At 32.6% G+C, this 13,465-nt stretch overlaps 2 protein-coding genes across 4 annotated transcripts in view; one reads left to right on the top strand and one right to left on the bottom strand.

The window, feature by feature from the left end:
• Positions 1 to 978: 978 nt before the first annotated feature.
• LOC139523548 (probable ATP-dependent RNA helicase DHX35) overlaps positions 979 to 13,465 on the bottom strand; it is a 197,147-nt gene continuing 184,660 nt past the window's right edge. For all 3 annotated transcript variants that reach the window (XM_071317654.1, XM_071317656.1, XM_071317655.1), the window contains exons 23-25: positions 5,894 to 6,047; positions 4,617 to 4,728; positions 979 to 1,532 (exon numbers count right to left, since the gene is read on the bottom strand). In XM_071317654.1, coding sequence (XP_071173755.1) covers positions 1,488 to 1,532; positions 4,617 to 4,728; positions 5,894 to 6,047 — 311 coding nt within the window. In that variant the 3' untranslated portion in view covers positions 979 to 1,487. The remainder of the gene's footprint in view (positions 1,533 to 4,616; positions 4,729 to 5,893; positions 6,048 to 13,465) is intronic.
• The window catches only part of LOC139523551 (probable G-protein coupled receptor B0563.6), a 53,447-nt gene continuing 51,243 nt past the window's right edge, over positions 11,262 to 13,465 (top strand). Inside the window, exon 1 of the mRNA XM_071317666.1 lies at positions 11,262 to 11,377. The gene's annotated coding sequence lies outside the window, so the exon portion shown is untranslated. The remainder of the gene's footprint in view (positions 11,378 to 13,465) is intronic.

Below are 13,465 nucleotides of genomic sequence, written 5' to 3'. Positions count from 1 at the left end.
AACACAGCTGTATTAAATTGATTTTAAGAATAAGTCTATCACAAGGATAAATGTGTCAACATGGATCATACCTAAACTTACTAGCTCTATAAACAACATCATGTATATAATATATTACTAACAAGAATGTGTCCATAGTACACGGATGCCCCACTCGCACTATCATTTTCTATGTTCAGTGGACCGTGAAATTGGGGTCAAAACTTTAATTTGGAATTAAAATTAGAAAGATCATATCATAGGGAACATGTGTACTAAGTTTCAAGTTGATGTAACTTTAACTTCATCAAAAACTACCTTGACCAAAAACTTTAACCTGTACTTTGCACTATCATTTTCTATGTTCAGTTGACCATGAAATTGGGGTCACAACTATAATTTGGCATTAAAATTAGAAAGATCATATCATGGAGAACATGTGTATTAAGTTTCAAGTTGATTGGACTTCAGCTTCATCAAAAACTACCTTGACCAAAAACTTTAACCTGAAGCGAACGGACGCACAGACGGACGAACGAACAAACGAACGACGAATGAATGAACGGACGAACGGAGGCACAGACCAGAAAACATAATGCACCTCTACTATCGTAGGTGGGGCATAAAAACATGGCTGATGTCAAAACCACAGTTGCATAGTATGATAGTTGTCTGAATACAAAATAAAGTCATCCAAGTTGTACTATAATGTGAAAATTTTCAAGAGGGACTTGTTTTGCACCAATTTCACAAATGAGATTTAACAGGAAACATTTTCTTTACAAAAATTTGATCTTTTTTGAAAAATAGGATCATGAAAATAAAACCTCACAAAAAATTCCTGGACTTTATTCTGGACTGTAATTGAAATTTAATCTCTACGAAAATAAACGATTTTATAGTATGAATAAAAGGAGATATGAACCACAAGAGGAGTACTTATCTTTCAATAAAATCTAAATGGGCTGACTATTGCATGATTATTGGTTAACACATGAATGACTTTCACTATAATGTTTATTATAAAATTCCTAACACATAGTATTTCTAAACATAAATCATATGATTCTTGTTATCAATGTTGCATGCATGCTCTATACATGCTTTATTTTTTCTAGATAAATTGTCATTTGACAGAACCAAATAAATATTTAATAGTATAGAATTCAATATCTGAAATACTAAAAAAATCCTGATTATAATTGACATTTTAATTACAATATATCATGACTTCTCAATAAATGTGATATAATATAGCTTATTGCTTCTGACTTGTTTCTATTGTATTTATATGAAATGGTCAAAAAGGTAAATAAACTATTAAATGTTCTCCATGTAATCAAAACATAAAATTCCAAGGATTCAATGTTTCTAAAATCTGATTGGTCAGATACTGCTACACCCTGGTAATTTCCATGCTTAAATCTAATTGGTCAGGTGTGCATCCTGGTAATTTCCATGCTAAAATCTGATTGGTCAGGTAATACTACATCCTTGTACTTTTTGTGTCAGCTATAGTCTGATCTTAATCTTTTAACAGCAAGTTCACTTTCCTGGAAATGAAAAAAAGTAAAAGACCATGTTGTAATACTTAAAAAAGACTGCATAATCTTAAAAAAAATCTTGTCTGTTTTACTGGTTACAATTGTATATTGTATTGAGATGAGGTTATACTAAAGGTATCACACTAACTGGACATGAACAGTGATTCAGGAAATGATATCAAATGTCAAGTGTACCCTGCAGTACAACGTATTTCATTTACAATCATTCAATTCACCAACTATAGTTGACCTATTTGATTATAGAATCTGAAAAATGAACATAACAACTAGAACTCTACTGAAATAACCATCAGAACTCAACTGACATAACTACCAGAACTTAACTAACATACCCACCAGAACTTAACTAACATAACCATTAGAACTTAACTGGCATAACCATCAGAACTCAACTGACATAACCACCAGAACTTAACTAACATAACCATCAGAACTCAACTGACATAACCATCAGAACTTAACTAACATAACCATCAGAACTCTACTGAAATAACCATCAGAACTCAACTGACATAACCACCAGAACTTAACTAACATAACCATCAGAACTCAACTAACATAACCATCAGAACTCAACTGACATAACCATCAGAACTCAACTAACATAACCATCAGAACTCAACTGACATAACCACCAGAACTTAACTAACATAACCATCAGAACTCAACTGACATAACCATTAGAACTGAACTGACATAACCATCAGAACTCAACTGACATACCCACCAGAACTTAATTGACATAACCATTAGTACTCAACTGACATACCCACCAGAACTTAATTGACATAACCATTAGTACTCAACTGACATACCCACCAGAACTTAATTGACATAACCATTAGTACTCAACTGACATACCCACCAGAACTTAATTGACATAACCATTAGTACTCAACTGACATACCCACCAGAACTTAATTGACATAACCATTAGTACTCAACTGACATACCCACCAGAACTTAATTGACATAACCATTAGTACTCAACTGACATACCCACCAGAACTTAATTGACATAACCATTAGTACTCAACTGACATACCCACCAGAACTTAATTGACATAACCATCAGAACTGAACTGACATAACCATCAGAATTTAACTGACATATCTATCAGATTTTAAATGACATAACCACCAGAACTTAAGTTACTTAACTGACATATTCATAAGAACTTAACTGACATATCCATCAGATTTTAACTGACATGACCATCAGAACGTAATTACAAAAATATTTATAAAAAAACCAACAAGTCATTAAACCATTCTTTTTTTTATAATTGGGTAATGATTTTATAAAAATCATCTTCTCCTATTTCAGATATTCTTTATAAGAACTAATATTTTATTGCCATGTTTCAAACATAATACATATTGAAACCTTACGTAACTGGTTGTAAATTGAACAGTTTTAATGGGTCTTTTCTGGTACAATGGAATCTAATTATCTTTAGATATCAAATTATTACCAGACTAACCAGCTGTGTTAATCCGACAATCAAAAGTAAATACTTTTTTTTTAAATTTTCAAACAAATTGTTTTTATACAAATCTGATCTATCTGACATATTTTTTCCCCAATAAGAATGACTTAAATTTCATTTGAATAAAAATTCTTTGTTCCAAGTAAAATTGACCTGAATAGTAAGGTATGATTTGAATACTCAAACAAGGAATTATAAAATCTGGAAAATTGATAAGAAATGTATGGTTTATTTTACTTTCAGTGACATTTCCCTATGAACTAACTTACCCCCTTCAAACCCTCCTAAATTAGATTAATTTCATCATATATTTCTTATTTATTTTCCCCATTCAAAATTATTCCAGATTTAAATAATTCCTTTGTTTTTTCAAACATATATTTTAATATTTCTGTTTTCACTGAGGAGGATATTGGAACATTTCAATTCTGTTAGGCCAAAAAACCAAGAAGTTAGAACATGGACACCTGTTGATACAGTGAACCTTGAAATGTGGGTCAAAACCCTAATGTGGCATTTATTTTGAAACTGATCACTTCATAATGAACAATGCTAATAAACAAAAACTTTCATATCAAATGGGATAAACAGATGAGAAAACATATTGTCATATAACAGGGGCGGATCCAGCCATTTTAAAAAGGGGGGGGTTCATTACCCAGGACAAAGGGGGGGGGGAGGTTCCAACTACATGTCCCCATTCAAATGCATTGATCGTCCCAAAAAAAGGGGGGGTTCCAACCCCCGGAACCCCCCCTATGGATCTGCGCCTGTATAATAAGTTAACACTAAATAAACTCATCATAGACACCAGGACTAAGTTTTGTATATACGCCAGTCTACAAAAGACTCATCAGTGACGCTCAAATCCAAAAAAGTTAAAAAGGCCAAATAAAGTACGAAGTTGAAGAGCATTAAGGACCAAAATTCCTAAAAGTTATGCCAAATACAGCTAAGGTAATCTATGCCTGAGGTAGAAAAGCCTTAGTTTTTCAAAAATTCAAAATTTTGTAAACAGTTTATTTATAAATATAACCATATCAATGATAATTCATGTCAGGTAGTCAACCATTGATCTCTAACTTAAGTAACTGACTTACATAATAGTACAGCAAACACATTGTAAGTTTTGGAATGGTGCAAAACAAGAATTGAGCCAATTTCATTGTGTTTATAGATTGTATAAGACTAATTAATGTTGACAAACTACCTAAATTTCTCCACAGTACCTTACAATTGGTTTTCAACAAAAACAATAGCTTTGTGAAAGACACACAAGCACACAAAAATGTAGGCTTTTAAAAGGCCTCACTGTTTAAAATTTGATAAATTTCTTTAATTAAATAGTGAACAGTTGAAACGTATTCTGAAAAAAGTTGGATAAAAAAGTGCAAAATCAAAGTGCATTTCCAAGATTTTGAAAAATCAAGGCCCCTTTGAGACATGAAGAGAGGGATTTGCCAAAAAAAAAGTAAAAAATATTTAACCATCAATGTATCTTCGCTGGCAATTTACGATCTACAAACTTTCTTATTATAGTACACTGTATAAGCATTTATTGCCTAACAATGTTTAAACTTACAGTTCCAAACTGATAGAAATGTGGCGCTAGTTCACGTAACCATTCTGGTTTTATAACTGTAATATCTCTCATGTATTCCTTCTTTGTCTGTATAACTTCATTAAAAACAACCCTGAAGAAAACCCAGATAACATAATATTAGTTATTTAATCATTTATACTAAGAACAAACCTTTTGACATATAAAAAAGCAATATCACAATATGTGTCCTGACCTTGTGTGTTCTTTTATTATTTGGGTAAGATCAGATGAACTAATATCTACTATTTCCTAATATATAAGAACAACAGTGCACACACTGAAATGTCTTGCCTTCTTTACTAATCATTGATTATTATAATTTTGATAGTCCTAAATATAAAGCTTTATTACAACTGTCACATAAACTTGACATTAACCAAGAAAACTAAACATTGACCAATAAACCATGAAAATAAGGTAAAGGTCAGATGAACCATGCCAGGCAGGCACGTACAGCTAACAATTCTTCCATACAACAAATACCGTTGACCTTTTGCTGATACATGTAGTTTAAGAAAAACAGTCCAAAACACAAAAACTTAACACTGAGTAATGATCTGTGAAAATGAGGTCAAGGTCAAATAAAACCTGTGGGACTGACATATAGATCATTGGAACTTCTGTTAGGCGGAACAAATATACATTGACAGGACCCCCATTTTTTTTGGATGATCAATGCATTTGACTGGGGATATATAGTTGGACTCCCCCCTTTTAAAATGGGTCAACGTATTTAACGTCACAAAGTTGAGGCAAGAAGAGTGATATAGGCAGAAGAAAGGCAGATAATTTGTTTTCTTACTTTTATCCAATCTTTTTATCCCATCTTATTATTCCTGTAATATGTTTTATTTTTTTCCTACCCTATGTAATATTTTCAATCATTTAGTATATCCTTTCCTCTTATTCTATTCTATATGTAATCTATAAATTCGCTTACTTATCAGTACCAAATAACTAATTGAGTTATGTCCCTTGCAGTTTGTGGTTTATAATGCTATTTTTACATGTAGAAATAAAACAAAGTGTTCAGATGTTTTTAAACACAATATAGTGTAATATGTGGAGTGATTTTTAGTTCCATTTTATAATTTTTAATACAGGAAGAATTTTTAGGGGTAGAATATTAATTTTTAACTGTTGCTAAGCTAACTATTTAACTTGCAGAACTGGTTCATTTATTTTCACTTTTGAAATCACTTATTTCCTACATTTTGTGGGACAGAATATTAATTTTCAGATGACAGATGACTTACCATTGCGGAGGGTTTTCTGTAGAGAGCACTGAGGTTGGATGGATATGTAGGGTATGGTCATCTCTAACAGTTTTGTATGTCCCAGTGTAATGAAACTTGGCAGCATTGGCAAAAAATCCAGCTGTTATACACTTCCTTAAAGCATCCACATCTTCTGCAAGAAATAAATAAAAAAACAAACTGTAATAACCTGCCAAAGTGATTGCTGCTTCCAGTGACTAGACGTTTATTCTATCAGTAAAATAAAAGAAAAAAGAACATTGATTAATTGATTGTTGGTGTTTTAACGCCACTTTTAATAGCCACTTTTGGGCTATTTTGTGGCCATTTTTTTTTGGTGGAGGACATGAAAAAACCCTGCTAAAGTTTTGCAATTTTTTAAGTTACAAAGGAATATAACTCTAGAACTGCAAATTCAAACTCTACCTATTATGTATCTTACTAAGCATTGTCTAAGAGTTTTATAAAATTTGCATGAGGCAAACTGAAGTTAAAGTGCGGGACTAAAAATGGGACAGAGTGAAGGACGAACCTACGGTCAAGGGTACACTTAATGCATTGCCTATGGAAGGGGCATAAAAAAATAAAAATATTGATCCATGTGCTATTTGTTGATTATGAAGGTTTGACAAGGTTATTCCTGATTCTACTTAGGTTTTGGAAATCATTTAAAAATAGTTTAAATCATAACAGATACCCTAATAATGATTGAGGCCAAATTTGGTTTAATATTTAATATGCAGTGGTTCTCTAAAAGAAGACATTTGTATGTATTGTTTGTAGGGTCCTATGTTAAACGAAGTCCCTGCTGGCGGCCATCTTGGATGATTGAATGCCTACAAAGTTACAACCCTAGGTCAGCACTACATAAGGACCAATCATGCCATGTTTTATTTCATTCCATTTAGTGGTTCTCTAAAAGAAGATATTTGTATGTATTGTCGATAAGGTCCTATGCTAAAGGAAGTCCCCTGCTTGTGGCCATCTTGGATGATGAAGTGGCTACAAGGTTGCACTCTGGGCAAGTTCAGTTCATCCAACACTCTGGGAAAGTTATGTTTATCCTGCAGTATGGGCAAGTTAGGTTCATCCTGCACCCTAGGCAAGTTATGTTCATCCTGCACTCTGGGCAAGTAATGTTCATTCTGCACTTTGGACAAGATACCTTCATCCCACACTTTGGGTAAGTTACCTTCATTCAGCAAATCTGGGGAAGTTAAATACATCTTGCACTCTGGGCATGATTAAACGTACATAAAAATAGACTGGATAACATTAAGTTTTTTTCAAATGCCTCTTTCAAAATATATATGACAATAATTAAAGAGTCTTATTACACCAAATTTCTCACAGACATTATTAACTTATTATCTTCCTTAATTCAAAAAGTAGTTATGTAACATATGTTTAATGATGGAAAATTAATATCATACAAAAATATAACATAAGAATAAAATTGTTAATGATTTTTTTACTTTGAAATAATAAGATCTTTGAGTTCAAGCTCCTTAAATCAAACAATTACTTTAATATTTCAACCCCAAGATCTTCCTTTATTGAAATTAAAAAGACTATTTATTACCAATAAGTAAAACAAAACAAACTACCGTAGATGTGTTATAGTTCGACACTTTAGCTTGGAGCTAAAGACTTGTCACGCCAAAAGTTATTTGAGTGTTATTCCGGGTGTAAAGTATCTGACATACCAATGAGAGGTTAATACACTAATACTGGTTTAATTTATTCTTAGAAAAAAAATTCCCCTCGTATTTCTGAATGAGAAAACAGAACCTATGGCATTATATTAGCAAGCGAGACATGAAAATGGAATTATGTTAGCAAGCATGACAAGAAAAGGTGAGTTAAAGTCTGATTCCCATCAAATTGTATATGATAAATTTTACTAAAAAATATGTTGGTCTCTGAGGCAACACACACGACACGATATGAATCTGATCATTGTACACTTACATGTACTTACCAAAAATCAGTTTGTAATCATCAGACATCACAATAAAAAGTGGTGAAAATTGCATTCCTGCATGACGGAAAAGCAAAAGGATGGACTTAAGTACAGTGTAACCTGTCTAATCCGACACCTGAGTATTCCATTACATCCTGCTTTAACCGACTCATTTTCATGGTCCCAAAATATGCCTATCCTTGTAGAAAAAATTGCCTTCAACAATGAGGAAAATTCATACAAATCCATACCTAAAGGTTAAGTCAGATATAAAAGGCCCAACATGAAAAAGATGAAACTAATGGCCTAATTTATAACAAAACAATTTATGAACCAGATGCTCCGCAGGGTGCAGCTTTATACGACCGCAGAGGTCAAACCCTGAACAGTTGGGCAAGTATGGACACAACATTTAAGCTTGATACAGCTATGAATTTGGATTGTGATTAAATAGTTGACACAACATAGGTTTCTGACACAGAATGAATGTGGTCTTAGAACTAAACTTAAAAACTTAAAAATTTTAAATTGGACATTTACCTTTTATGGTCCAATATCCAAAATCTAAATACATGGTTAGATTCAGCATATCATAGAACCCCAAAAATTCAATTTTTGATGAAATCAAACAAAGTTTAATTTTAGACCCCGATTTGGACCAACTTGAAAACTGGGCCCATAATCAAAAATCTAAGTACATGTTTAGATTCAGCATATCAAAGAACCCCAAGAATTCAATTTTTGTTAAAATCAAACTAAGTTTAATTTTGGACCCTTTGGCCCCTTATTCCTAAACTGTTGGGACCATAACTCCCAAAATCAATCCCAACCTTCCTTTTGTGGTCATAAACCTTGTGTTAAAATTTCATAGATTTCTATTTACTTATACTAAAGTTATTGTGCAAAAACCAAGAAAAATGCTTATTTGGGACCTTTCTTTGGCCCCTAATTCCTAAACTGTTGGGATCAAAACTCCCAAAATCAATCGCAACCTTCCTTTTGTGGTCATAAACCTTGTGTTTAAATTTCATAGATTTCTATTTACTTATACTAAAATTAAAGTGCGAAAACCAAATGTCTTCGGACGATGATGACGACTCCAACATCATACCAATATACGACCAAAAGATTTTCAATTTTTGTGGTCGTATAAAAACAAATATGACAGATATGAAACAATGACAACCACTGAACTATAGGCTCCTAACTTGGGACAGGTACATACAGAGGGTTAAACATGATTGAAATCTTTAAGAAAAATAACTTGACCACAATATTTATATAATTACACCAAGGATTTGTAAAGTGTTACTATACAAATCCTTGATAACACTGAATTTAAATAGTATGGGTTACTCAATAAACCAGGTGTTTAATTTATTAGTTTAATAAGTGCTAATACCTTGATATCAACGATTACCAGGTGTTTAGTAGATTTAAAGCTCCCAAAATAATTAACCCAATATAAGAGGGTTATAGCTTACCAAGGATGGACATTGGATTTATTAACTTGTTGTTCACAATGTCACAAAACACCTAACAGAAATATTTCACACCAAATGCCATATGGAAAATACTGAAATCAGAACAAATTTACTTTTTTTTAAATTTTGATTTACATATGTAAAATGTCAGTTTTGTATAGGAAGAAAAAGAGGGAAGAGTTTTACATTGTAACAATGATTGTTTTTCTTGATAAAAAAAATAATAGTCCATATATTTTACAATTCTAACAAAGGAGGCCATATTACTCCAGAATCCTTTCCTAATCTTTAAGAACCACGTAATAAGAGCATTCAGAGGAAACAAAAGAAACTCTATTGAAAAATAAATTGCTGCATATAATGATAGAATAATTGATAGTGTATTGGCTAATAAGCCATTCCATTCAAATGTTCCTGCAATTATTATAGCAAGAAAGAAAAATCAAAGTAGAATGCAATTTGGAATGATGAATTGAGTGGTTAATACAAGTATAAATGTTTATTACATGACTATTCAATACCAGTAATCAAATGCCAAGTATATAGAACTATCAACTCTTTTTCATTAGATAATCACTAAAACACTGAACAGTACTACCTTGGAGTGGAATCGTTGAAGGGTTTTGAAGTCATATTACTTCAGTTGACTTTTTTGTACTATCATGAAGTTCTGAGCATTCACTTTTTTTTATCAGCACATCTCAAATAGAGCTACACTTAAAACAAATCCTTATCCTTAAACAAGCTCTTACCAATATCAAAGACTAACACTAGCCAAGTCAGTAGCCCTAAAAACCTGACTATAACCTAAAGCAAATCAAACTGAAAGTAAGAAGAGATTTTTTAATGCCAACAATCTTTCTTGATATTTTGGCTTATAATTTTGTTACATGTAATCTAGACAATGACTCTGTAAGACACAGATGACTGTCCTAAAAGAAATATACAAACAACCTACTGGTAAATGTTAATTGTAGTCTATGCTGATGAGTAACTGAGGTCTAACATTACTACCAGGGGCGGATCCAGCCATTTTAAAAAGGGGGGGGATTCCTATATGTACTATATAACTATATGTCCCTATTCAAATGCATTTTGATCGTCCAAAAAAAAAGGGGGGTTCCAACCCCTGGGAACACTCCCCCTGGATCCGCCACTGACCACAATGATAAATTTTGAGATAAAATTAACTCAACACAAAAATCAATATTGGATCTATAGTCAAAAGTGTATCAAAGTGATTCAGAAATGAAATGTAGGTCAATTGTTCTGTACCAAACAAGAGAAGCACAATGACAAATTTTCAGCTGGTTACCACTAAAGGATTTTAAATAATGAATAATACAATGAAAATGAAAGGAACAATATTAATATATATATATGTCCAAATATGGGAGGCATAAAAATTAACAGGGGTTTATCAAATCCTTTTTCCAAACAAACTGGAAATAAGAATGTGTCCACAGTACACATATGCCCCACTCGCACTATCAGTTTCTATGTTCAATGGACTGTAAAATTGGGATAAACTCTAGCTTGGCATTAAGATTAGAAAGATCATATCATAACGATCATGATGTACTAAGTTTCAAGTTGATTGGACTTTAACTTTATCGAAAACTACCTTGACCAAAAACTTTAACCTGAAGCAGGACAAACGGACGAACAGACAGAGGGAGAAACAGATGCACAGATCAAAAATCAAAAAAACATAATGCCCCTAAGTGGGGCATAAAAGATCCACCCTTACTTTCAATATTCAATATTGATATTGACAGAAAACAATCTGGCAGTCATGACAGGTACTTTATGTTTCACCAAAACAAGTCAGTTCCATTCCATCTTATACATCCCTTATTTTGCAATATTCCCCAAAACTGTTAGGTGACTTACACCCTACAATAACAGTTTGTATAATAAATCTGAGTCATTAAATCTATTATGTAATTGTGGCATTTAAAAATTTACTGGACAAATTAATCAAATACTATTTAAATACAAAACATACCTATCTTGGAATTTCAACACATGAAAATGGTAGGTTTTTACTATTATCAGATCGATTTGTATTCATCATTTAAATTTTAGTTATCTCTTTATATTTTCTCTCAAGGATTTCTTTAAATCCTTTTAATTCACATCAAATTGAATATTTTTCATAAAACACTTATTTCTTAATTTTAAAAAAAATTAATAAAGAAATCATGTGTAAATATTTTCCATTTTTCTGTACTTTGTAATCAGAAGGTTAGAAAATAGTATAAAAAGACACCATACATAGCGTCAGTAGACAATGTGTAGCATATATAAGGTTGTAAAAAAACCTAAGTCTGACCTACATCAAAGATAAGACGACATTCTGGGCACTACACAAACATCAGTCTGATATTTTCTATTGGTTGCAGCAATAATTACAAACACTTCATGATGTGAACATCACCTGAACAGTTGAAATTTTTTGAATCAGATTGTCAATATAAGCAGAAATATATACAGTAGTACAATCTATATATACATATTTACATAATTAAAACATTAGGTTTTTGTCTTTATTTGCTGAGAATAAACATATTTATCCCCATAATGAACTGATAATTCCTGGGGGATTATTTTGTACTAATTTGACTTGGACATAATTAAATACCAATTTGGTAACTATTTACTTGATTTTAATTTTCTCTGCTACAAAAATTCTATTAGTATAGTATTTTATAAAATTACACTTATTGATCTGTTTTGTCATAAGTCAATATTTAAAATTGAAATACACACGACCGAATGCAAGCTATGCTAATAATGCACAATGCAAAAATAACAAGAATGTGTCCATAGTACACAGATGCCCCACTCGCACTATAATTTTCCATGTTCAGTGGAACGTGAAATTGGGGTCAAAACTTTAATTTGGAATTAAAATTAGAAAGATCATATCATAAGGAACATGTGTACTAAGTTTCAAGTAGTTGTGACTCTAACTTCATCAAAAACTACCTTGACCAAAAACTTTAACCTGAACTTCGCACTTTCATTTTCTATGTTCAGTTGACCATGAAATTGGGGTCAAAACTAAAATTTGGCATTAAAATTAGAAAGATCATATCATGGGGAACATGTGTACTAAGTTTCAAGTGGATTAGACTTCAACTTCATCAAAAACTACCTTGACCAAAAACTTTAACCTGAAGTCGGACGAACGGACTAACGAACGGAGGCACAGACCAGAAAACATAATGCCCCTCTACTATCGTAGGTGGGGCATAAAAATAAAATTGAGAAAGGAAATGGGGAATGTGTCAAAGCAACAATAACCCGACCATAGAGTATAGACAACAACCGAAGGCCACCAATGGGTCTTCAATGTAGCGAGAAACTCCCGCACCAGGAGGCGTCCTTCAGCTGGCCCATTAAAAAATATGTATTTTAGTACAGTGATAATGGACGTCATACTTTACTCTGAATTATACACAAGAAACTAAAATAAAAAATCATACAAGACTAACAAAGGCCAAAGGCTCCTGACTTGGGACAGGCGCAATATTGTGGTGGGGTTAAACATGTTTATGAGATCTCAATCCTCCCTCAGGTTTATTTGACTGGGTTTGTCTTGTGACAAAATTTTCATTTTCTTCTGAATAATGTGCCTTAGATTAAATATAAACAAGAATGTGTCCTCAGTACACGAATGCCCCACTCGCACTATCATTTTCCATGTTCAGTGGACTGTGAAATTGGGGTAAAAACTCTAATTTGGCATTAAAATAAGAAAGATCATATCATAAGGAACATGTGTACTAAGTTTGAAGTCGATTGGACTTCAACTTCATCAAAAACTACCTTGACCAAAAACTTTAACCTGGAGCGGGACAGACGGAAGAACGGACAGACAGACAGACGGACGCACAGACCAGAAAACATAATGCCCCTCTACTATCGTAGGTGGGGCATAAAAAGATGTGGTATGATTGCCAACGAGAAAACTCTCCAAAAAAGACCAAATGAAAAAGAAATTAACAAATATAGGTCACTGTACAACCTTCAACAATGAGCAAAGCCCATACCCCATAGTCACCTATATCGAAAAGGCCCAGAAATGACAAATGTAAACAATTTAAGGTATTCATTCAC

The sequence above is a fragment of the Mytilus edulis genome, chromosome 5, assembly GCF_963676685.1.
Source record: "Mytilus edulis chromosome 5, xbMytEdul2.2, whole genome shotgun sequence".
Classification (NCBI taxonomy): domain Eukaryota; kingdom Metazoa; phylum Mollusca; class Bivalvia; order Mytilida; family Mytilidae; genus Mytilus; species Mytilus edulis.
The sequence above is the reverse complement of the archived record's forward strand: the minus strand, read 5'-3'. Positions and strand labels throughout refer to the sequence as shown.